This window comes from Anabrus simplex, chromosome 4, assembly GCF_040414725.1.
Source record: "Anabrus simplex isolate iqAnaSimp1 chromosome 4, ASM4041472v1, whole genome shotgun sequence".
Classification (NCBI taxonomy): Eukaryota; Metazoa; Arthropoda; class Insecta; order Orthoptera; family Tettigoniidae; genus Anabrus; species Anabrus simplex.
Window position 1 is genome coordinate 196,644,748 of NC_090268.1, and position 26,676 is coordinate 196,671,423.

General features: G+C 39.5%; 1 protein-coding gene across 3 annotated transcripts in view; it reads left to right on the forward strand.

The window, feature by feature from the left end:
- The window catches only part of kkv (hyaluronan synthase-like protein kkv), a 391,180-nt gene that overhangs the window by 298,949 nt on the left and 65,555 nt on the right, over window positions 1-26,676 (forward strand). For all 3 annotated transcript variants that reach the window (XM_067145303.2, XM_068227201.1, XM_068227202.1), the window contains exons 3-8: window positions 6,957-7,201; window positions 15,308-15,601; window positions 16,679-16,891; window positions 17,826-18,025; window positions 23,158-23,308; window positions 26,345-26,547. In XM_067145303.2, the coding sequence (XP_067001404.2) occupies window positions 6,957-7,201; window positions 15,308-15,601; window positions 16,679-16,891; window positions 17,826-18,025; window positions 23,158-23,308; window positions 26,345-26,547 (1,306 nt within the window). The remainder of the gene's footprint in view (window positions 1-6,956; window positions 7,202-15,307; window positions 15,602-16,678; window positions 16,892-17,825; window positions 18,026-23,157; window positions 23,309-26,344; window positions 26,548-26,676) is intronic.

Here is a 26,676-nt window from a genome sequence, read left to right on the forward strand (position 1 = left end):
TGTATCCACAAAACAACGGTAAGGACCATGAACGGCGAGAAATTGAAAGGCATTCTAAACCTCGATATTATTATTATCTGGGTTCGATTCCCAGCTGGGTCAGAGATTTTTAACCTTCGTTGGTTAATTCCAATTGCCTGGGGGCTGGGTGTGTGTGCCGACTTCATCATCAGAATTCATCATAGGTAGGGCCCCAATCCTTACAGACGCGCAGGTCGCCTATACGGCGTCGACTCGAAAGACCTACACCAGCCCTCTTCGGAGGCAATACACTATATTATTATTATTATTATTATTATTATTATTATTATTATTATTATTATTATTATTATTATTTTGCTAGTTGCTTCACATCGCACCGACACATATAGGTCTTATGGCGACGATGGGAGAGGAAAGGCCTAGGAATGGGAAGGAAGTGGCTTTGGCCTTAATTAAGGTACAGCCCCAGCATTTGCTTGGTGTAAAAATGAGAAACCACGGAAAAACATCTTCGGGGCTACCGACAGTGGGGTTTGAACCCACTATCTCCCGGATGCGAGCTCACAGCTGCGCGCTCCTGACCGCACGGCCAACTCGCCCGGTCTTTATTATTATTATTATTATTATTATCAGCCAGCCCTGTAGTGTGGAGATAGCGTACCTGTCTCTTATACCAACCTTGTTCCAAGGCCCTGGGTTCGTTTCCCAGACAATTTAAGGATTTTAACTTTGGACTGAGAAATGGAATGGGATACACTTGATACGATATTTTCTCAAACTCATTTGCAGGAAGAAAGCGCACAGTGAGAAGATGAAGCTACTGATCTAGTATACATAGACGGACAGTAATTTTTTTCTAATGGTTTTACGTCGCACCGACGCGGACAGGTCTTATGGCGACGATGGGATAGAAAAGGGCTAGGACTTGGAAGGAAGCGGTCGTGGCCTTAATTAAGGTACAGCCCCAGCATTTGCCTGGTGTGAAAATGGGAAACCACAGAAAACCATCTTCAGGGCTGCCGACAGTGGGATTCGAACCCACTATCTCCCGGATGCAAACTCACAGCCGCGCGCCTCTAACAGCGTGGCCAACTCGCCCGGTAGACTAGGAATTAATGATAACATAGGGCCTTTGAAGTGCAAGTGTACTACATCCAATATATCTTATATAATCACATAAAAATATTTCGCTTCTATAAATTTCATTTCTTTATTTAAGAGGCTCAGAAATTAGAAAATGCATGGCATGAGTGATAGCACACTGACACAATGGACGGCACAGAAGAATTGCAGCGCGAGACACTGGCACATTCACCCTTTACCACCAAACTCAGCTGGGCACATTGGAGTGTGGCTCTACCTGTTGAACTTCTTACCAACTAAACTAATGACCTCAGGCACATGCACAAGTTATCACCATATGCAACATGGCTAATACATCCCCGTATTACCAAAAAAAAAAAATTATATTTGGGCACTTTCACCCTTTTCCATCTTTGGTCCTCATTTGGATTTTGGGGGTAAGCCAACCAAAACGTTCGAATACCACTGCTCTAGGACGCCTCCACTTCCTAAGCCGTCTGGCTGCATTTATGCAACATCTTAGTTGAAGTACCGCCAGAATGACTGAAAGCAGAATGGAAATTTTTACTCTCGAGGGCAACAGTGCAATTGAACCAATCTACTGTACAGTACATATTAGTCTGTATAGGAAATGAGAAGAACGTGATTCACGCAATCTACCGCTATTGGTAACGAGTTCTGTCTTAAGCATGGCCTGCGTAACAATATAACAGCATGGACGGGTTCTGGCCAGCACCTGGAGCTAGACACGCACGAGCAAGGCCCCCTATTACAGGAAGCAAGAACGGTCCAACTTCATGGCCTAATTGAGAAACAAGTCCTTTGCAGATAACGGTCAATGTGCGTTAAACTTTCGCTCTCATACTTGTCTGCAAGTGAAGAACACATCAACGGCAAATCGTTGGTGACGGAACTAGCACTATCAGTTGCGGCTTCGCCCGCGATTGCTTTAAATAAAGCATTCGTTGTAGTTGCTTGACTAACTCCCGCTTAACGCAAGTATAGTTAGAACAGCTTAGATGCACTCCTTTTTCATCTTCACAGAAAAAATAAATTTGTAAAAAATGATATTTCTCTTCTGAATCTAACAGCAAGCTTCCGTGTAAATGATTAACTTGTCCGAATACTTTGAAAGTTGGCATAAAACCGTCTTCTACAATGGGATCACCACCAAAACATGCCATCTGGAAACAGCCTTTGTATTGTCGAATGCGATCGATGTAGGCCCTACTGCCCATATTATCATATCATGTTGATCGTAGGAAAGAAAAATGGCGTATGGCTTTTAGTGCCGGGAGTGTCCGAGGACAAGTTCGGCTCGCCAGATGCAAGTCTTTTGATTTGACACCCGTAGGAGACCTGCGCGTCGTGATGAGGATGACATAGTGATGAAGACGACACATATACCCAGCCCCCGTGCCAGTGAAATTAACCAATTGTGGTTACAATTTCCGAGCCTGTCGGGAATTGAACCCGGGACCCCTGCGACCAAAGGCCAGCACGCTAACCATTTAGCCATGGAGCCGGACTGCTCGTAGGAAATAAGCCGCCATTAAAGAGGTAGTCGTTCTCACAGTACAGATAACAATTTCTTAGAAAGAATGGCGTTGATATCTCATTTGTTACATATCTGATTTTGCGATAGACATTTTTGTTCAACCCTTTGCACCGTTTGCAAGACGAATTTTTTAAAATGAATAAATTGCAATTTACGCATTTATATGAATATTTTTAGCGCAAAACCGAAGTTCTATTTTATTTCGCGAACAAGAAAATTAAAAAAGGTAAATTTAGAATATACCCCATTTCAACCCTTTAAAATCAAAATGTTATAAAACCCTCTCTTGGCACATCTTAACGCAATTATACGAACATATCCTTAAAATGACGGATCTTCAATTTTAATAGTATCGGCTGGGGATTGTTGAGTGTTTGATCCTTCGATCAACCTTTTGTACACATTGCAAGTCGAATTTCATAAAATGGAGACATTTCATTTTAGACATTTATATGAAGAATATTTCAGTGCAAAAACGTTTTATTGTTGTATTTCATGGCCAAGAAAATCGGGGGGGGGGGAATGTAAATTTCGAATATGCCCTTGTTCAACCCTCCACACCCCTTCAAAAATACGAAAATTGTATTTTAGGTATTTATGTGAAGTTTCAGTGCAAACATTAAGTTGCATTTTATTTCACGAGGAGAAAATCGAAAAAATGTAAATATCGAGTATACGTTTGTTTAATCCTTTGCATTTTAGGTATTTGCGTGAAATTTCAGTGCAAGAAAAGTTGTATTTTATTTCATGAAGAGAAAATCGAAAAAAATGTAAATATGTACCCCTCATAAGTCGAATTTCAAAAAATACTGGTATTTGGTTTTAGTTGTTTATATGAAGAACGCTTTAGTGTAAAGACGTTTTATTTTATTTTGCGGCCGAAAAAAATAAAAAGATGTATGAGGAAAATGCACTTTTCACCCCTTTGCACTCATGTAAATCGAATTAATGACGGCAGAAATTACGTTTTAGGTATTTGTATGAAGAATGTTTTACTGCAAAAATGGATTTGTATTTTACTTTGCGGCCGAGAAAATGGAAAAGACTATGTCCATGGATTACAGATATATAGACTATTAATATACTGCATTCCACAAACATACCACTAACTGGCATTAACACCGACACAAGTTTTGTCAAACTCTGTAAATGAGAAAGGGAATGGTTGTTTATAATTCAGTAGCCTATATTTTTCTTTGCACACTCAGTTTATACATGTTCAGTGAAATATTACTCACAGCATGCTGTCACAAACAAAATTAATTTATGTGTATGTGTACTCCCACTCCTTAATTCTAGAACAATCACTGGACGCAACTTACATGACCACCAACTGGACGCAGCTTATCGGATATTTTTAACTGGGAAACAACGTACGGACCCGGATTGTATAGGCCATTATGTAAAGTGTTATGAGTGACGTCATCCGACTGGGTCAGGAACGGAATGAATGAAGCCCCCATCTAGCGGCGAGGATAGGAATTGTGCCTACTGCCGAAGCCTGACGCACTCCTCTGGGGCAATGACTAATCACTGACGGATGAAATGAAATGATATTGGAGAGTGTTGCTGGAATGAAATATGACAGGAGAAACCGGACTACCCGGAGAAAATCCTGTCCCGCCTCTGATTTGCCCAGCATAAATCACACATGGAGTGACCGGGATTTGAACCACGGAATCCAGCGATGAGAGCCTGGTGCGGTGCCGCCTGAGCCACGGAGGCTGTACGAGCGACAGAAACATGGGCAAAAAAGCGTGAAAACGTTAAAATAAAATTTATTTTTTCTTTCTTTCTCTCTTTCTTTCTTTCTTTCTTTCTTTCTTTCTACCAAATTTACCTCGGAATCAGTGAGGGATCGCACTTCTACCGCCTCAAGAGCAGTGTCCTGGAGCGTGAGACTTTGGCCGGGAGATACAATTGAAGAAGAGGAACAGTACATCGCCCAGGCTTCCTCACCTGCTATGCTGAACAGGGACCTTGTAGGGAGATGGGAAGATTGGAAGGGATAGAAAAGAAAGATGAAGGAAGCGGCCGTGGCCTCAAGTTAGGTACCATTCCTCCATTTGCCTGGAGGTGAAGTTGAAGACCACAGAAAAGCACTCCAAGGACGGCTGAGATGGAATCGAATCATCGCTACTCAGTTAACCTCCCGAGGCTCAATGAACGCCGTTCCAGCTCTCGTACCACCCTTCCAATTTCATAGCAAAGCGGAGAACCGAACCCGGGGCTTCCGGAAGGTGGCAGCTAATCACACTAACCACTACACCACAGAAGCGGACGTCATTGTTAACTGATCTTCAAATCTCTTTCTATTCATTGAGAATATAGTGCGAGAAATGAGTTAAGTTAGAAATTATAAAGAATTTGTTATAGCTGTGCAATCTCCTTCTTCTCTTCATCACTACGACTCGATTTTGGTCCTGAGGAACTGTTTTCTGTCTCATTTTATTTTATCAATAGTGTAATCGGATATTTTTGCTAGCTTTGTTGTGGTTTAAGTAGGACAACATAAAATGTTGTCGAAAATTTCTCAAATATTTTTTTCAAAGAAACTTCTGACGCTAACGGTTTCATCAACTGAAATTATTTTAAACTCATTTTGTAGAAAAAATGTTTACAAGCTTCCAAATGACACTTTGGTTTTCGAAATCGGAGTGACGGTTCCGAAGTTGCCTGAGCGTGGTACCGCCAAAATAGGGCCGTGTTTGGCGCCCATCTTGTTTAGGCGCGTGACGAAACATGTATTTGTTTGTTTGTGTGTCAGATTGCAGTTTCATGCAAAAAACCAAAAGCGCAATATGCACAGACCTTGAACTTGCAGAGATGAAAGATACAAATTAATAGTAGTATTTCTTACACGCACAAAATAAGTTATATTTACCCGAAATTTTGAAAAATAGTTAGGGCTGAATTAATATATTTAAAATGTTAAAACTTCTTTTTTTAATAAATTTTAACTTCGAAAACAGTTTTCTACGACCTCCGGTATGGGAGATATTAAACGCTTTTTTTTTTACTCTAACAGTAATTCGAAGTATAATCCGAGACTGGTTTTTTAAGGCAGGAAGTTATATTTACCCGAAATTTGAAAAGAAACAGTCTGGGGTGAGTTGATATATATAAACTGTTAGAGGATAATTTTTTTAAGCTAAAAAGACTGTTTTCTACGACCTTCGGTTTTAAGTTAAGGGATGTTTTCACCCCTCTCCTTCCCTGATACTGGTACACTTCACATACTACTACGATTACTATAGCAACACAGGTTATCATACAAATTCTACTTACATACAAGTACACGAGGCTGATAATAATAATTTCGTGTGGCTATTTCTAGCCGAGTTTAGCCCTTGTAAGGCAGACCCTCCGATGAGGGTAGGCAGCATCTGCCATGTGTAGGTAACTGCGTGTTATTGTGGTGGAGGATAGTGTTAAGTGTGGTGTGTGATTTGCAGGAATGTTGGGGACAGCACAAACACCCAGCCCACGGGCCATTGGAATTAACCAATTAAGATTAAAATCCCCGACCCGGCCGGGAATCGAACCCGGGACCCTCTGAACCGAAGGCAAGTACGCTGACCATTCAGCCAACGAGTCGGACACGAGGCTGATGACCTCGATGTTACAAAGCTTTTAATAAATCAACAGTTTACAATAATAGTTCGTTACTAAGAGAGCATGAAACAAATAGTTTATAACACATATTTAGTTACTTATAATTCTTAGGACACATCAAGCATGAAGAAATAATAATAATAATAATAATAATAAGAAGAAGAAGAAGAAGAAGAAGAAGAAGAAGAAGAAGAAGAAGAAGAAGAAGAATATGAAGCGTCTAGTCAGTAAGGTTAGCAGCCCTGTGAGGTTAAGCCTGAACTAGGGTCTGTAAGTTTGGCAAGCCTTGTTTCGTTCCCGCGCTTTTCGCCACCTTACTTTTCAAATCGTCCACCAGGTAGCGTCACAACCAATTCGCGCGCTTGGCATCAGCCTATCAGTGCTTGGTCTACGAGGAATGATAGATTATATACTATGTGCAGTGTTTCGAGCAACAGACAAAAATGGCGGAAAGGCGTGAAAACGTCTAAAATAATTTTTGTCATTGTTAACTGATCTTTAAACCTCTGTCTATTCGTTGAAAATATAGTGCAAGGAATGAGTAGGGACCTATAAGGTAAAAGTTATAAAGAATTAATGATCTCCTTCTCCTTGCGCTGACAGTGCGTGTGTTCTTGTATTAATCCACAGAATAAGTGGCATAACTAATTATGTGTCAGTTATAATATTGATGTGATTAGAATTTAATTTTCATTCCTGATTTTCTTGTGTGTTTCAGCCAACGTGTTACCCAGGAAACTAAAGGATGGGACGTGTTCCGGAATCCACCACCAAAGACAGACAGTGGTTCCATGGCAAACCAACGATGCCTGGAAATCACTGTCAAAATGCTCAAGGTGGTCGCGTACCTGGTAACGTTTATCATTGTACTGGTATCTGGAGTCATTGCGAAAGGCACAACGCTCTTCATGACATCGCAGCTCAGGAAAGACAAAATCCTTCCGTATTGCAACAAAGTCCTCGGTAAGTTGTATTTACTAGTGACAGGCTGAATGGTCAGTTAATGGTCTTCGATTCAGAGTGTCTCAGGTTTGGCTCCCGGTTGGGCCAGGGATTTTGGCTGCTGTGTGTTTGTGTACATCCTTATACATATCTCTTCAACGCAGGACACTACCAACCACCACAGAGACACGCAATTATATTACATCCCTCCACGTTCAATGCTGGCGTTACTTTCAAAACATTGTGTTACACATTTCTTCGCTCCATGACAATTCTAAAGCCTTTTCGAGTGTACGGGGGCTCCCTCTGTCCCCCCAGGCTGTAGAGAACTTTTATTGGACTTCCGGAGCAAACCTTTGGCTATAAGTCGGGGAAAAAATAAAAATATAAAGATGAATGCCAAAGGCAAATTACGACCATTATGCCACAGACTTTCCCTTCATTTTACGGCATAAGGAACGAGTCAAACATAGGGAAAACCGAGTCACAAACAAAAAAGTTAAAAAACAATTCCAGTGTTATTTAGACCTACTAGTGGTGCCTCCACAGCTGCTGCAAGACGCAATTAAATGCGACAGAATGCGATCAGATGGGGTAGTGTGGCGACTAGGGTCTGAGTCTGGCACTGATTCCCCTTAATTGCGCCAGGCTTCTCGCTTTTATACTTTAAATAACAACTTCCTCGATCGATTTTTGAATTCTTTCGATCGCGAGAGTTTACGAATCCTGGAGTGTCTTTCATCCTCAAATTCTTCCTGCCCCTTCTCTGTTTTCCTTCTCCCATGGCTAGCATTAAGAAGGGATCGTTACCTCGTTCGTCTTCCTGAGCTTTTCCCAATTTCTTGGGATCATCTTTTGCTGCTCGGAAGGATTCCTTTTCTGACGTTAACCCATTGTGGAGGGATGTCAGAGGCGTAGCCAAGGTTGGATTTTAGATTGCACCATTCGCCGTAAAACTATTGACATTGATCATATTCTACTCGTTCAGTATTTTAATACAAGATTTTGTGGTGTACGGCAATCAGAATATCAACATAATTCACTTGTATCAGTGTCCTTGTAAAGGCACTTATGCTTGCGTGACACTGACAAGCACCTTCATTATGTTCTATCATAATTTTAGAATTATAACCTCCCCCTCCCCACCATCGGTCGATCCTATCTATGCTACTAACTTCTATAGTTTCATGCTCGTATATCCACTGTCTAGTAACTAGGATAAAAATTAAATAATTATGTAAATACTGTAATTATTTGAATGTGACAATACTGAAACAGATCGCATGAGATACAGATTTAAATTACTTCGGAATGCATAACGCAAAGTCCAAGTGTACAGTAGTACGAATGCGTAAGCATGTGATCGCTTACAACCAATTAGTAAACAGAACCATATCTTGGATTTCTGGTCCGTTGATAAATTTAGAGCCAAGGGTGGGGTAATGGTTGTGAACACGTCGAAGGCAGAGGTCGGCCGACCCCAGAGGGGAAACCGGAGCCGCTGTCTAAAATACAGGGAGGACTATATGCGAGTTTGTTTAAAAAAGGTCATTGACCCCTGCAGTGCGGGTTGCCTGCCTCACAGGCGCTAACCCCCCCCCATTATCACTTCAACCTTTGAACAACTTCCTTTACTCATATCGTATTGCTTCTGAACCATTTCCTGGACATTGTTGTTTTTCAGAATTACTTAGTTCATGTTTTCTCATCCGCCACATTTCAGATATTTGCTTCTAAGTTACTGAAGCCATCAATGTCTCCGCCATGACATCATCTACTCAGCTGTTCCTATTGGATGCTCTGCACTTTTCACTTCCTTGCTACTCTATTACTGTAAGTTATATTCATTTACTATTAAGTACAAATGTTGCACACTATTGTGATTCGAACTCCAGTACTCCGCATTCATACTCCAGCACCTTACCTCAAAACCATACATCACTATCGGACATTGTCACTGAGATACTGGGTCATGAAGTTCTGAGGAGAAGGGAGCTAAGAAAGACCATTCCTCAAGTGCAGGTATCATGAATTTGATTTTGTAGACACAATGTACATAAACAGGTACCGTAATAAATGTATCGGCTCGCATCTGTGGTGTAGTGTTTAGTGTGATTACCTGTCACGTCCAGAGGCTAGGGTTCGGTTCCCAACTCTACCAGGATTTTTTGAAAAGTAATACGAAGGCTGGAACGGGGTCCACCAGGTCAACTGAGTAGACGGGGGGTTCGATTCCCTCCTCAGCCATCATCGAAGTGGTTTTCCGTGATTTCCCACTCCTCCTAACTTAAGGCCACGGCCGCTTCCTTCCCTCTTCTTTTCTATACCTTCCAATCTTCCCATCCCGCCACATGGTCCCTGTTGAGTATAGCGGGTGAGGCAGCCTGGGCGAGGTACTGGTCCTCCTACCCAGTTGTTTCAATTCAACCCTTAAACAACTTCCCTTACTCATATGGTATTCCTTCTGAACCATTTCCTGGACATTGTCGTTTTTCAGAACTACTTAGTTCATATTTTCACATCCGCCATATTTCAGATACAGTATCTGTTTCTAAGTTTCTGAAACCATCCATGCCACCACCATGACACATTCTACTTAGCTGTTGCTATCGGCTGCTCTGCACCTCTCACTTCCTTGGTACTCTAATACTGAAAGTTATATTCATTTACTATTCACTAAAAATTATCCCCCCCCCCCCCGTCTAGTATTCGAACTCCACTGCTCAGCATCCATACTCCAGTGCGTTACCGCAAGCCCACACGTCACTGTCGGCCGGTGTCATTGAGATAATGGGTAATAAAGTTCTAAAGAGAAGGGCGTTAAAAAGATCCATTCATTCAAGTCTTAGTACCATAAATTTGATTCAGTAAGCGCAATCTAGTAAAAATATTTATGCGTAATGAATGTATTGACTTAAATAATAATGAGACTTCAGAAAAAATTTCCGCCGTACTGGAATTCGAACTCCAGCGTTCCGGACGCATAACGCATTGCGTTACCCCGAAACCACACATCACTGTCGAACGTTGGTGCTGAGATACTGAATAATGAAGTTCAAAAGAGAAGGGAGCTAAAAAATCCATTCGCGCTGATAAGTGGAAGTATAAGGGCGGGCTAGTTGTTGGGATCGCGTCAAAGGCACCTGACGTCCGGCCCCAGCTGTCTTAAATACAGGGAGGACCACGGTTACTAGACTAGACGGTAGGGGTCACGCGCAGGCTGGCTTTGGTTGATGACGTCATCTGGTCTCCACTGCCGGGCTTGCAATGAACGCGACCCATTGTAATTGTGCGTTTCTGTTGATTTGCTTGTTTTTATTTAACCACTTGCTTAATATTTTTCATTTTTGTCAAATATAATTGCCAGTTGTTATGTGTAGATAATTATGTTGTAATTTGAGGGGTTTTTTTCAGAACATTACAAGTAATATAATAACACTGTGCTTAACGAACTATTCCAGTAGATTTCTCAGTACTAAATTATATTTCGCCTCGCAAATAAAGAGTTTACGGTTCGGTTTTCATATTTTCTACCCATCCAGTGATTTTAGAACGATTTTATACATATATTTATTTCTAAAACTAGTTACTAAAATTAAAGAAACATGACCAGTCGCACGGGATGCTTTCTACCGTTGTTCTGGCGGACTGTTGGTGTTAAGTAGTATCGTAAACACCTAATATTATACTTATGTATAAGTAATTCTTTATAAATGTGTATTGGCCGGTGGAATGATGGTAAAAAGCCCCTGAAGAAACGTCAACCTCTTCGTTTTGGGGGAGGGGGGAAGAGGCTTCCACAGGCTTAGGCCATATAGACCTGTGGTACGGAGAAAACCCTCACAGTCATAAAATGCGATCAAAAGTTCAATATTTTAAAACACCTAATAGATACACCTAATCAGTACTATGGTGGTAAAACTATACATATTTACATTATATAGGTATCACACAAATTATTTACATCTAGATGTTATTTGGTTGTTTTACATTACTTTAAATCAGTCTATCCAACAACTTTCTTAATTTTTTTCACACTTCTCCTTTTTTCATTAGGAGTTCGTTTACACCTCTTGTAAGAATTCATGTGCCTAAGTTTGTTTATGTTTATTTATGCTTTATATGATATGGACCGTAAGGTTAGCGCCTTAGCAATGTCCTCAGATGACCAGCTTTAGCATCTGCCTTTTACTAAAGCTTGCTGTTGACTTTTAGAAAAAGTACCCTCAAAAACTAAAACATTATTTTATAACTGTATTATCTCGGTATTAGCTGCAGTAAGACGGCCCTGAAAATCCTTATTTTGCTGTTTTAAGTCACAATTTTCTAGTCTAATTAACTCCAATTCTGCAGTCATTTCAGCAAATTCTTCATTACCGAAACACTCATATTTACTTTTGTCATCTAATTCCTTCATCAAGGTTGCATTATTAATATTTTCTGCTACAATTGGCGCATGCGATTGTAAAATTTGCCGTATCTCCTTACGATAATTTTACTTTTGTGCCCTTATTTCACGATCTTTACAGGACTGACTCGCTAAATCATTACTACTCAGTGGCAAATTTAAATGTGATACTGCGTCAGGCTTTAAAACACGTCTAATTGGAGGGTTTAACAACTCACCCTTCAAGTCCCTTATGTAGTCCGAGTTGTCGAAGTGCACAGAACACACACGAGCATTCTCAATAGTAAACGAGTCAGTCCGTTTACAGGCATTAATCCACTTTAATTCAATGTCACTGTTCTTTGGAAAACGGTTAAATTTAATGTCTAAATCCTTCTGGTGTCTATCGTTGTTAGAGCAACCGGGGACAGCACAACACACCATGGCATAGCACAGTACAGAAAAATTGAACTCTTACACTGTTGACAAGGTAAACACCATCACTAGACTAATGGTGCTCTGCTTCGTTTAGTGAACATGGGGACCGTGTGACGTCAGGAGGCGTGGCTTGCTACTGCGCAGCCAACTGATGACCCTACCGTCTAGTCTGGTAACCGTGGGGAGGACTATCGGTTTATCCAAAATACGCCGTTGACTCCTGCAGTGCGGGTTGCCTACATCTCAGGCGGATGTTTCACTTTCAGCGCAAGCCTTGAACGCAGTCCTTTACTCATATCGTATTTCTTCCTAACCACTTCCAGAACTTCCCTTCTTCAGACTTATTTCTTCGTGTTCTCGCATCCGTCATATTTCAGACATGCGTTTCCAGGTTTCTCCAGTCCTGCATATCGACGGCATGACATAATCTATTCAGCCCTTGCGTCTAACTTCCTATTGCCTGCTCCACTCACTTCCTTGATTCCTTGACACTCTCGTAATAAAGGCTACATCCATTTAATATTCACTGGAATTCGAAATCCAGCACTCAGCATCCGCACTCCAGCGCGTTACCTCGAGATTATACATTACTGTAGCACAGTAGCATTGAGATCTTGGGTAATAAAATGCAAAAGAGAATGGACGTAGTAAGAACCATTCCACGCAAGTACAACGAATTTGGTTTGATAGGCACAATACTGTAATAAATATATTGAAATGAATAAGATCGAATTATTTCCAATATAACAAAAATAATTTTTCAAGTTCTAATTCGCTATTAATATTGAAAATGAAAAATGAAATGGCGTATGGCTTGTAGTGCCGGGAGTGTCCGAGGACATGTTCGGCTCGCCAGGTGCAGGTCTTTTGATTTGACTCCCGTAGGCGACCTGCGCGTCGTGATGAGGATGAAATGATGATGAAGATGACACACACACCCAGTCCCCGTGCCAGAGAAATTAACCATTTAAGGTTAAAATTCCCGAACCTGCCGGGAATCGAACCCGGGACCCCTGTGACCAAAGGCCAGCACGCTAACCATTTAGCCATGGAGCCGGACAAAGCTATTAATATTTAATAAACTGCAAGTACTGTTCCAAAAAAATGGCATAACAGAAATTACCGTTATAATAGGCAGTCCATTTGATACTAATTAAGAATCCTTGTATAGTCTACAAAATAATTGTAATACGAAAATAATAATAACAATAATAATTCCTTCCCTCTTCCTTACAAACTTCTCATCCCCCACAAAGCCCCTGTTCAGCATAGCAGATGAGGCCGCCTGAGCGAAGCACTGGTCCTCCTTCCCAGCTGTATCCCACGACTCAAAGTCTCACGCTCCAGGTCACTGCACTTGAGGCGGTAGAGGTGGGATCCCTCGCTGAGTCCGAGGGAAAAACCAACCCTGGAGGGTAAACGGATTAATAATAATAATAATAATAATAATAATAATAATAATAATAATAATAATAATAATAATAATGGGAGCACTAGCCATGCGTCTTGGTAGGTGTGCTAGTTACCAACTGATGAGCCCAAATTGGCACACTGGGGCCAAATGCTGGCAACAGGAATGAGTTAGCTGGAAAATGTATGATGCCCAATAATGGACCAATTATGTTCGTATTATAAATTTACTCATTCGGGACAAATATTTCAGGTTCTCTATGGGAATCAATTTCCGTAATAACAAATGACTTCTTCAAAAAGTAGTAGAATGTTACGGAAATCACTGATTTTTCTCTTACGGCTGGAATAATACAAAAGTTTGCAAGTACTGTAAATGTAATATATTGATTCGTTTTGTGTACATTTTTTAGCATAGAGGCATTACTGTAGATGACCATCATCACTAGGTGAGGCTAAACATGATACCAGGGAACTTTCAAAATTATCTTTTTCCCATTAATTTTATTTTTGTTAACGGCTTTTCGTATTTGAAATGATTTTTCATTTACTTCGCAAATAAATTAATTGGTTCTTAAAATTCTCATCGCTAATCCTCGACGTCTAAAGGGGCAAAGGGAGGTAAGAAAGTGCTCCATCCAGAACTGGTGAAGCTACTGGTTCTGTTGTAATTGAACTGAAAAAGTTGTCATCATAATTTTTTCCGAGCTTCTGCTTCTGTGCGATGTATACCAATTACTAGAATGTAAAGAACACAAACACCCAGCCCCCGACCTAGAGGAATTAATCAATCGAACCCAGGACCCTCTGAACCGAAGGCCAATACGCTGACCATTCAGCCAAGGAGCCGGACTATAATTACACCGTGTTCTACTTTTCTTCAAAACTGTAATGATCATCACCACCATTATTCACAAGTGGAGCAAGGTCAGATAGGAAAGATACAAGTTAGTAGACAGGCATAAGAAAGTGGAAGCAATGCCAGACTCCACTACCTTCACCATGGTTGCGAACTTACCCTCCGGATTTGAGAAATCCTGCAGGTCCCCTATTTTTAAAGACAATGATAACCACCACCACTATTTACAAGTGGTATAGTTTGGAATATGTTCCTTTTACAGTATTAAAAAGTGCAGGGTTAATCGTACACAAAATAATTACGGCTGACTGTGCAATGTTGATAATAAACAGACCTTGGATTTTTAGGTGCTAAACATTTTCAGGTGCTTAAAAAAGGCTCTCAAATATGTAAAGGTAGGTTTTAAAAATATTTTAGGCAGCTTGAATTTTTTGTATTTTAATAGGCATCAATTGAAGAACATATTGATTTTGCTAAATTGATAACAAGTCTTCTTCTTCTTCTTCTTCTTCTTCTTTATCTGTTTACCATCCAGGGTTGGCTTTTCCCTCGGACTCAGCGAGGGATCCCACCTCTACCGCCTCAAGGGCAGTGTCCTGGAGTGTGAGACTTCATGTCGGGGGGATAAAATAGGGAGGAGTACCAGTACTTAACCCAGGCGCCCTCACCTGCTATGCTGAACAAGGGTCTCGTGGAGGGATAGGAAGATTGGAAGGGACAAACAAGGAAGAGGGAAGGAAGCGGCCGTGGCCTTAGGTTAGGTACCATCCTGGAATATGCCTGGAGGAGAAGTAGGGAAACCACAAAAAATCATTTTCAGGATGGCTGAGCAGGGAATCGAACCCTCCTCTACTCAGTTGATCTCCCGAGGCTGAGTGGACCCCGTTCCAGCCCTCGTACCACTTTTCAAATTTCGTGGCAGAGCCGGGAATCGAACTCGGGCCTCCGGGGGTGGCAGCTAATCACACTAACCACTACACCACAGAGGCGGACTTGAGTGATTCTCCAGAATAATTATGTTATTGTGTTTCAGGTCGAGAAAAATTGTTCGTAGCCAGCCTCCCCGACGAAGAGCGAGTGGCATGGATGTGGTGCCTGATGATAGCGTATATGGTGCCAGATCTGGGAACATTGATCCGTTCGATTAGGATATGTATCTTCAAATCCAGCCGCAAGCCTACGATGATGGAATTCTTCCTCGTTTTCATCATGGAGACATTCCACACCGTGGGTGTAGCGCTCTTGGCCTTCGTCATCCTGCCCAACTTGGACGTCGTCAAGGGGGCCATGCTTACCAACTGTGTGTGTTTCGTGCCAGGTCTTTTAGGTAAGATATTTCTCGCTAATTAAATTTCAAAAGTAAAAGAAAAATTATATAACTGGTTCGCCTTAATCAATACAAGTGTATCTTAAAAGAAAAATGTAAGAAAATTAACACAGTTGGTAGATGTTTCAAACCCGCTGGGCATTCTTCAGCCTTAAAAGTAGAATATAATATTAATTTTTAAAAAACTCAAAAACACAACACTAAAAGTCCTGTGAAAAGTCAAATTTGAAATACTATACAATATTATATGATACAAAACACTCGAAAAACACAACTATAAAATTCCTATGAAAAATTGAACTTGAAATATTGTACCGGTATGATATTTCAAGCTTTGCTATGAAAAATCAGACTTACAGTCTTGTGTTTTTTCCGAATGTTTTATTAACTTTATATTGTATTTTTAAGACTGACCACTTTTCTTTTCAGACACACTTGTATTGACCAAGGAGAACCATTTATATACTTTTTCTTTTACTATACAATCAATACGGAACAAAACAAATATGTGATTAAATTTCATGTGTCTAGTTCAGTGGTTCTCGATGGGTGTGCTATGAAACTTTGTAATACCAATATAAATGGTCCGTTATTGGACATAGTAAATTTTCCAGCTAACTCATTCGTGGTTGCCAGCGTTTCGCCCCCGTGTGCTAGGCTGGGCTCATCAGTTGGTACCTAGCACACCTACCAAGACGCTGGCTAGTGCATACCTTGGAGGCCACTGCATAGGCTAATTGTAGCCACCGGCAATGCCAATGCACTATAAGAAACGCTGGAAATGTCCAATAACGGACCATTTATATTGGTATTATAAATGTACTCATTCGGAACAAATATCTCAGATTCCGTATGGGAATCAACATGTGTATCACATGAAACTTTGTGATATTGGTGGTAACGGTATTGGATTCCATAAGAATCTGGAGGTTCTGTGACTTTGATCAGGATACCATCAGTTTTATAAAACTATAAGCTTGTTTGCCTTTTGAAAGTGTATAGAAATTTAATAGCAAACATAAGTCTTTATAGTAATCTGGAATTACTGTAAGTTCATAAGACTACTTTTTGTTCTAGGAATGATGTCAAGAACCAACAAAGAGACCGGCCGATTCTTTAAAGTCATCATTGATCTAGTCGCCTTGGCTGCCCAAGCCACTGGTTTTGTAGTGTGGCCGTTACTGGAAGGTCGACAGAAACCAGAACTATGGCTCATCCCTGCAACTGTGTTCCTTATCTCCTGCGGCTGGTGGGAGAACTACGTGTGTGTGACAAAAGAGTCTCCTCTTGGTGAGTACAGAAGAACTATTTCATACCATAACGCGTATAATCAGTGTGAGTGAAGACCAGGTCGCATGGAAAACAGTCAGTGCATTCAAGCAAATAGTTTATTTTTGTTCACAGCAACCAGTGATTGTGAAAGTGTCACTCCACTTGACTCATAGCATCGTTCTCTGCAGCCACATTTCAAAGTTTTCTAGATAGTTCCTTTCTTTCTTTCTTTCTTTCTTTCTTTCTTTCTTTCTTTCTTTCTTTTAGTCCATGTTTCAGAACCATATAGAACCACACACCAGACAAAACATTTATTTAGTATGAGGATGATTTATTTTGCAGTTAACAGATTTTTCATTTTTCTAAAAGCTTCCTTTCTGTAGGCTATCCTTCCTCTAATCTCCTCCATAAAACTTCCGTTGCTGGTGACCATGCTTCCAAGGTACTATATTTGAAGAAATGAACCTCTTCTAGTTTTTAACTTCTAATATTCTCATTTAAAGACAATTCACCCTTACCTACTCTCATTACTTTTGTCTTTTTGATGTTCATTATCAAGTCAAACTCTTTTCCAACTCTTACGATTTATTCCATCATTCTCTGTAGTTCTTCTTCAGTCTCTGCAATAATCACCTGTAAAGATCTAGAATTATGTTGTCGTTAAAAATGAATTGTAACCTACACCACACTGCGTACTTCACAGGCTTGATACTTTCCCCTCCAAACATTACCCCACATATATTTTGAAGCGGACTGTATATATAAATTGAATAGTGGGTGCTACGTCACTCCTCTACCAATGCAAAATCTATTCAGTTTCCCTATTCTCCATTGTCCCTACTCTCTTCTGTTCTTTGAATAATTCTCTGATATAGCAACTGTCCTTCCATTCTACTTCTTTCACAGCAAAGGTTTAAAGTATTTTAACTAAGTGTTATGATTTTTTTTACAGGTTTTGCAAAATCCCTTCGAAAAATCATGGAGAGGCTGAAGGAAACCCGATATTTTACCTATGTATTCATCTCTGTGTGGAAAATGCTGTGCTTCTTCTGTTCTGTCTTACTTATCCTCCAACTACAAGAAGGATCTGTTTCACATTTGTTCAACTTGATTCCAAAAGCCTTCTCAGCACATAAAATCACAGTTTCAGAGGTAAGTCAAAATGTATAAAGAAGTACAGTATATGAATAACATCAGTGCCACAACAAAGGAGTACCTTTATGGAGAATTTCAAAACATTAGACTCAATCTGCATTGCAGTAATAATAAGATGATGTTAGGTCATCATTCCACAGACCGGTTTTATATAACTCTCCATGCCTATGTTTACATTTATTTTCTTTGTAACTACAACATCCTACATCTACTCTAATCTGTTTGTCATATTCATGCCGTACCATTCTTACTGCCTGCACTTCTCCAAAATACTTCCTGCATAAGTCCTGGATATCTTAAGATGTGTCCTAACATTTTATCTCTTCCTTTGTCCGACTCGTTGGCTGAACGGTCAGCGTACTGGCCTTCGGTTCAGAGGGTCCCGGGTTCGATTCCCGGCCAGGTCGGGGATTTTAACCTTAATTGGTTAATTCCAGTGGCACGGAGGCTGGGTGTATGGGTTGTCTTCATCATCATTTCATCCCCATCATGACGCGCATGTCGCCTACGGGCGTCAAATAGAAAGACCTGCACCTGGTGAGCCAAACCTGTCCTGGGATATCCCGGCACTAAAAGCCATACGACATTTCATTTCATCTCTTCCTTTGCTCAAATTTTGCCAAATTGTTCTCTTCTTATCAATTTGATTCAGTACCTCTTCATTCACAATTCAATACACCCACCTCACCTTCAGCATTCTTTTGTAACACCACATTTCAAAAGTTTCTCTTTCTTTATGAGCTAGTTATTGTCCATATTTCACTTCCATACAATGCCACACCCCAGACCAAAATCTTCAAAAATAACTAATTCCAATGTCAGTGTTTGAAGGGAGCAAATTTGTTTCCTTAAGAAAGGCCTTCCTTGCTTGCGCTAGTCTGCATTTTATGCCCTCCATACTTCTGCCATAATTAGTTACTCCACTACCCAAGTAACAATATTCATCAACTTCCTTTAAGACCACATTTCCTAATCAAATATATCCTGCATCACCTGACTTTGTTTGACTGTACTCCATTACTTTTGTTTTGGATTTAAGACTCTGTCCTCAGCAATTTCTAGAGATCTTCTGCAGACACAGATAAAATAACAATATCATTGGCAAATCTCAGAGTTTTATTTATTTATTTATTTATTTATTTTGATCTCTTCTCCCGATTTAATTCCAAATTCCTCTTTGATTTATTTTACTGCAGCCTTGCCTCACTCCTTTCTGGATAGTTGCTTCCTTTTCATAGCCCTAGATTCTTAATGAAATAATTATTCCTTTAAATGGAATATTATATGTTTTCTGCCATTCAGTAGTTAAAAAGATATAAATACATATATATGAATGTTTTGGTCTACTTGATCTTCTTCAGCTGTTAATTAGAATGTTTATTTAATAACAATGCAGACTGACTTTTGTACAGATTGTACATAATCCTCCTTTCTCAGCATTTGTTCCCAACCATCTTCAGAATGTTAAAACAGCTTGATCCAAACAACGTTAATGAATGCCTTTTCTAGATCAATGAATGACATGTATGTAGGCTTGTCCTTCTTAATTCAATGCTCTAAGATCAAACGTACAGTCAGGATTGCTTCACGTGTCCCTATATTTCTACTAAAGCCAAACTGATCTTCTCCCAACTCGGCTTCAGCTTGTCTTTCCATTTTTATCTTTACATGTTAAAATTTTGCAAGCATGAGATACTAAACTACTGCTGCAGTAGTTTTCACATTTGTCAGCACCTCCTTTCTTAGTAATACTGGTACGTATTACAACATTCTGTCTAAAATCGGATGGCACTTCGTCTATATTATACTTCCTATGCACCAAGTGGAACTATACCATGCTGATTTCTCCTAAGGCAGTCAGTAATTCTGAGAATATGCCATAATTTCCAGGTGCCTTGTATTTAGCCCTCTCAAAGTTCTGTCAAATTCTTAACTCAAAATTGGGTCTCTCGTTTCATTAGCATCAAACACTGCTTTTTGTTTCAGAACCTTATCATCTACTTCTTTCCCTTATTACAATTGTAAAATCTGTTCCTGCCATCTTTCTTGCTTTGTCTTCTTTCCTTTAAGAGTGTTTTTCCATTTGAGCTCTCAATATTCATACATCAGGTTTTCTTTTCTCCAAAGGTTTATTTGATTCTCCTATATGCAGAATCTACCTCCAATACAACAACCTTCGACATCCTTGCACTTCTCTTTCAGCCATTCCTCCCTAGCTGCCCTGCACTTTCTATCTACTTCATTCATTAATCGTCTACATTCTTTTCTGCCCTCTTCATTCTTTGCATTCTTGTACTTCTACCATTCGTCAAACAGGTCTTGTATCAGCTGAGTTATCCACTGATTCTTACTTGATCTTGCCTTTCTTCCTAACCTTTCTTCAACAGCCTTACAGATCTCATTCTCCACAACTGTCCACTTTTCATCTACTGCACTCCTTCAGCTTTTTCATTTAGGCCTTGTGCAACATGTTCCTGGCAACAATCTTCTCTCTCTATACATTACTATATTGCCTTCTCTTCCTTGGCCTACCAATGCATTGCACGACCACCAAGTTGTGGTCAGAGCCCACATATGCTCCTGGGAAGTTTGATCCAACACCTAGTTTCTGAATCTCTGCCTTATATAAAGTCTATTTGATACCTTTCAGTGTCTTCAGGTCTTGTCCATCTATACAGCCATCATTGTGGTGTTTGAACCAAGTATTAGAAAGAACTAAATTATGATTGGTGCAGAATTCTACCAGCCTTCTTCCTCTTCATTCCTTTGTCCCAGTTTGAATTATCCTACTATGTTACCTTCTCATCCTTGGCCTACCAATGCATTCCAATCTCCCACCACAATTTGATTCTCAACCCCTTTTACAGTATATATTGTATTAAATCTTCTATTCCTTCCTATATTCTTTAGATCTCTTCATCATCTGCTGAACTAGTAGGCATATAGACCTGCACTATTGTGGTGGGCATTCACTAGGTGTCTATTATCTGCGCACTTTTTAGCAATAGATTTACACCCTAGTGCTGAATCGGTCGACTTCGGTTATCTTCGAGACTCGTATTGGCAACCTTTGAAACACAAACTAAGAATCACTTATCATCGCTGTGCAACATCTGGCATACACTTTAAGTACTCGTACTGTTGTTGTTTACACAGCAAAGCCAAACTATAGAATTCATGCTAGGAACACGTTTCGCATCGGTAAATGTTATATACTATTATATATTGTGTGTGTGTGACACAGTTGTTGGCGTAAGATAATAAAGGTTTATAAAATTCATATCGATCGATCATATTATCGATTCAATTCAGATTTCATTTCCATTCAGTTGGCAGTATTACCAGAACCGGCAGTGCTCCCTTCTTACGCCTCAACCGAGTACAAAAATCTATCACTGAAAAGTGCGTGTACAATATCTTGACAACAACAACAACGCATTAACTATGATGGTCATAGTAGGTCACCCACTGCCCAGCATTTCCCATTTGAATTTGTGTTGATAATTCTATAGTTGCCTGACTAGAAGTGTACTACCTGTCCTGCCGACATACCTCACTTTCAGATCAAAAATTAGATGGATGGCTTTTCCGGCGTTTGCTCTATTAACCAGCGTTTCGTCTTAGGTCTGACACTAGACTCTTCAGAGTGGGATGTGTCAGACCCTACCCACTGACGCTGGGGTGTATGCAGGTGAACTTATCAGAAGCTTATTTATGAAGCACAGTCTGATAACTGCATACGGGAGATAAAACTCCACAATGGAATTAATGCCCGCCTAGCAATTCCAAACGGAAATTCTAAGTTCCCATGGAGGGAATTAGATACTTTTCCACCAATAGAGCTTACCAACTACATCTAACTTTAGTCTATCTTTTTCAGATTCTCTAACCTATCACAATGATTCAAACTCCTATCATTCCACGCTCCAACTTGCAGAATATTAGTATTGATCTTTCTGATGATTGCCCCTTTTCATGTAATCCCCCTCTCAGACATCCGAATGGGGGAATATTTTACTTCTGGAATATTTTATCCAGAAAAAAGTCATCATCAGTATATCATCCATTCATACAGATAGAGCTACATGTCCTTGGGAGTTAGTTACAGCTGCAATTTCCTGTTGCAGCTGTACAGAATTATGTAAGCTAAGCCATGTTAAATATCATTACAAGGCCATATCAGGCAGTCATCCAGACTGCCACCCTCGCAATTTCCGAAAGGCTGCTATCCACTTTTCAAACAACCATTCATTGGTTTGGTCTTTCGACAGATACCCATAGAATACGATTGCACCTACGATTTGACTACCTACTTCATTGGGATGCACAAGCCTCCCCATCGTGGTAAAGTCACATACTTCCGATGTTCTCTTTACCAGTTCGATTCTTCGGGAACTTTCTCCATTTGAATTTTTAGAGGAATTCCTCCCCCTCTGGTTCAACCAGCTACATAAACAAATGTAATAATTCATTTGTTTGAGAACATTCCACTGCATTTTAAAAATGTCAACATATATACCCATACACTTTTATGGACACAAAGTTTTATCTATATATACAGTATATATAATCAATTGTACTTTAAGTGTAATTATGTTAATAATATCACATTTTCCCTACATAGGCTTATTTGATTGTCCTTTGACATCAAGAATCATATTTCTAAAGACTTTTTAATGTCAGATATTGTAATGATATTTTTTTAGACTATAAGTGGACAGACAGAATATCTACAATTTTATTCAATGTATATCTTTCTATGTTTTTGGAATTGTTCTAACTTCATTAAGTAGCTGAAGATGTCCCAGAAGAAGGGATGAAACATGTCCTACTTGACATAATTCTATTTTCATACGTGAACACATTGTATTAGTATTGAAAAAAGGTGGACATCTCTCAAAATATTTATAATTAATCACCATCAATATGAGCTTACAACCATGAAATTTATTTCATACAAAGAATTATATGTCACCATTTCACCGCCTGATGATGGAGCAATGTTTCTGAAATGTTTAGCCTTAGTAGAATAAACAATTTAACTTCTGACTAGTAACAGACACAGACAAGGCCTACCTAAAACAAGGTTATTGTTATTTTTTACTGTAGCTGTTATTTTACTCTACCAGGTCAAACCAATCATGAGTGGTACGAGTATCATTCCTGATCTCTCAGATGCTATTCCTGTCGGTGATAGAGAAGACGTTGACGCCTGGCACAACACTGCCATTTACGTACTCATCATCCAGATACTGTCAGCTTATCTATGTTACATATTCGGTAAGTCTTTTGTCTAGAATTAATGCAATATCCACAAATAATTGAAATTAACTTCAGTGTGCAATACTCTGTAGTCTCAATTATTCTCCAGTCCAACATATCTAGCAGTCTGACATGAGCCCCAGTCACATGACGTTTTCATTGTCAGAGAAAGTTCTAAAAACCTCTTTAAAAGCAATACAAGAAAGAAAAAAAAGAATAATGATATTATATTCCAAGATAGGCCTATAATTGATGTAGAAGATGGACTTTACAGAAATTAATCATGGCTGTAATGGAAGGCATGCCCAGAAAATCAGGTTAACTCACACTTTCTTTTAAATGGAGGAAAATTGAGTTTTGTGAATGAGACCTTGAATAAAAAGAATTATATATATTCATTTTTGTGAACATAAGGCTCAAGCACACAGTAGAAATTTACAAATTTTATTACATACTTTCTTTAGCCCAAAACAAGACAATATCAATGACAAAAGGAGGATATTTAAAATAAACTTCTTCAATCCTTCATAAAGCTATCTCCAATATTAGAAATAATGTTCATATTTACTACTAACTCAAAAGTAATCATTATAATTTGTCATTTTACCTTTTTTCAACATGTTATAGTAAAATTATTGCATTTCCTAACTGCATTTTTTCCCTGAAAATTATTTATGGTTGAAGATGTTATTTGTCACTGTTATCAACAAAATGTGGCTCATCGGGAATGTTCACTGATTCTGCAAAATATTAATGCTTTGGTAGTATGCATGATAAATTGGTGGAACCTAATCCATCAGATCCTTTAAATATTTCAGTTTTGCGGGATTTATGGGTCTTGGACCATGATATTTGGTGGAGAATGTTGTCACACAACTAAATTAGTGTCTACCAGCCAATTATGCTTTCCTTCTAAGCTCCATAGAATTATAAGCCTTTATTTCACTATAATTATACTTAAAAGAGAGCTTAAAAGGTTAGTCTTTAGTTACTTTCATGTTGTTGTTTTTATTCTCGGTATCGAGTGCCAACAGAACCGCTGCTCAAGTACTGCAATATTGCCATGGTTAAATACATAATACATTATAAGCGTATTATCCATGTGAAATATTCCATTCTGTAAAACTTAAATATATTGGTATTATCTACTGTTATAAGAGTCATTCACAGACCATCATCATCATCTGGAGCAGTTTCCAGCCACAGGCTGGGTCTGCTTGGAACATGAATCTCTCCATCATTTTCTGTCCATCCACCACTATTCTTCTCTCACTGTCATTCAGTTCCCTCCTCTTGACTCGATGCTCTTCTTTACACCTTTCAGCTATCTGTCCCTCGGTCTTCCTCTAGGTCTCCTTCCGCTCAACTCCATTTCTAACATCTTTCTTGGCATCCTCCCTTCTCTCATTCTGCTAACATGTTCATACTACTGCAGCCTTGATTTTTCTATCTTTTCCTGTAGAGGTACCTCATTTACCATTTCCTGAACTTTCTCATTTCTTACTCTGTCCATTCTTGTTAAACTTACTCGACACCTTTGAAAATTCATTTCCACTGCTTGTACTCTATTTTTATCCCTCTCCTTCATCATCCACGTTTCTGATCCAGATGTTGAGATTGGCACAAAATAAGTCTTGTAGATAATTCCTTTACATCTCTGTGGTACATCCCTGTTCCATATCAATCCTCCCACACTCTTAAAGAATCCATTTGCACATCTGCCTCTTTCATTGATTTCCATCCTGTTTTCTCCATTTTCTTCAATTACAATTCCCAGGTATTTAAAGCTTTCAGCTCCTTTCAACTGCTCCCCTCCTAATGTCATGACATTATACACTCAGTTCTTGTGTCGTGTCGTTACCAGCACTTCACTCTTTTGTGCTGAGAACTTCATTCCAGAAGATGACACAACTTCCTCCCATACATTTACCTGTTACCTGCACTTCACTCTGTATTTACCCATATTAGTAAATCATCTGCAAACAGCACTGCTTTCGTTCTTCTCTCTCCAATGGTCTCATTCACAGATATATTTTCTCATTTAGAACATTATTTACTGCATTGGTTACCATGTTTATGCACAAGTTCCACTACGCGCTTCTGGAAGGCAGATGTATTGCAGCAGAGACTTAGCCCATTCTTGACATTACAGATAATGCAAATCCAGGAACACAAGAAATTTTGCGTTTTGTATCTAATCACTGGATAGTCCGGCTCCGTGCTGGCCTTTGGTCACAGGGGTCCCGGCTTCGATTCCCAGCAGGGTCGGGAATTTTAACCATCATTGGTTAATTTCGCTGGCTTGGGGGCTGGGTGTATGTGTCGTCTTCATCATCATTTAATCCTTACCATGAAGCGCAGGTCGCCTGCGGGAGTCAAATCAGAAAATCTGGAGCTGGTGAGCCGAATTTGTCCTCGGCCTCTCCCAGCACTAAAAGCCATACGCCACTTCATTTTACTGAAGGATAGCCCACCACCATGATATATACATCTCTTATTCAATAACAGATGGGAGGATTAACCTGTTTTTTTGGGCATGCCTTCAATTACTGTTTATTAAATAACAAAAATTGACCTACAGTGTGCAGTCGTAGGGGATTTTGTTACAATGTGAAATGCCTTTTTCTGGAGAAATAAAACTCATAAATACAGCTGCAGTTGCCCCACTAAAGAATTTCATTGTGGAGAATACTGTGGAAGAATGAAAAGTAGCCATATAAAAGATATTTACTGGGAACCTCATCTCTCATTGCTCTCAAAAGATACACTACTCTAGATTTTACTTGAAATAAAATCAATCTAAGCATCCCAGTTTAGCTTTGGATCTAAGCATTGTTATCCCGGACATCAATGGCCACCTTATCTGTAAGGAAGTACCCACTTTTTTCAGAATAAAAAATAATTTGACCAGTTCATATCATAATGTAATTAAAAACAATAGTCTGAGTTGTTTTAAAAATCCTTTACAACAAGCTCACATTTACCAGTATCTCCTAAACATAAATGACTACAGTATTCCTTATCTTACTAATAATCTTGTTTTGTTTGGAACAGGAAAATTTGCCTGCAAGATCTTGATTCAAGGCTTCAGCTATGCATTCCCTGTGAATTTAACAATCCCGGTGTCAATCTCTCTCCTTATTGCTGCCTGTGGAGTAAGAAATGGTGATCCATGCTTCTTCCATGATGTTATACCAGACTACTTGTTCTTTGAGTCTCCACCAGTGTATTTCCTGACTGATTTCATCTCTAGACAGGTATGTACCATCAACTTAAGATTAAATCACAAATGAATAAGTACCAAATCTGCCTTCTTTTGAGTACACAATAATAATATTGTAATTGTTTTTATAAGACCTACCCTTGAGTAACTTGCTATAGTGCAA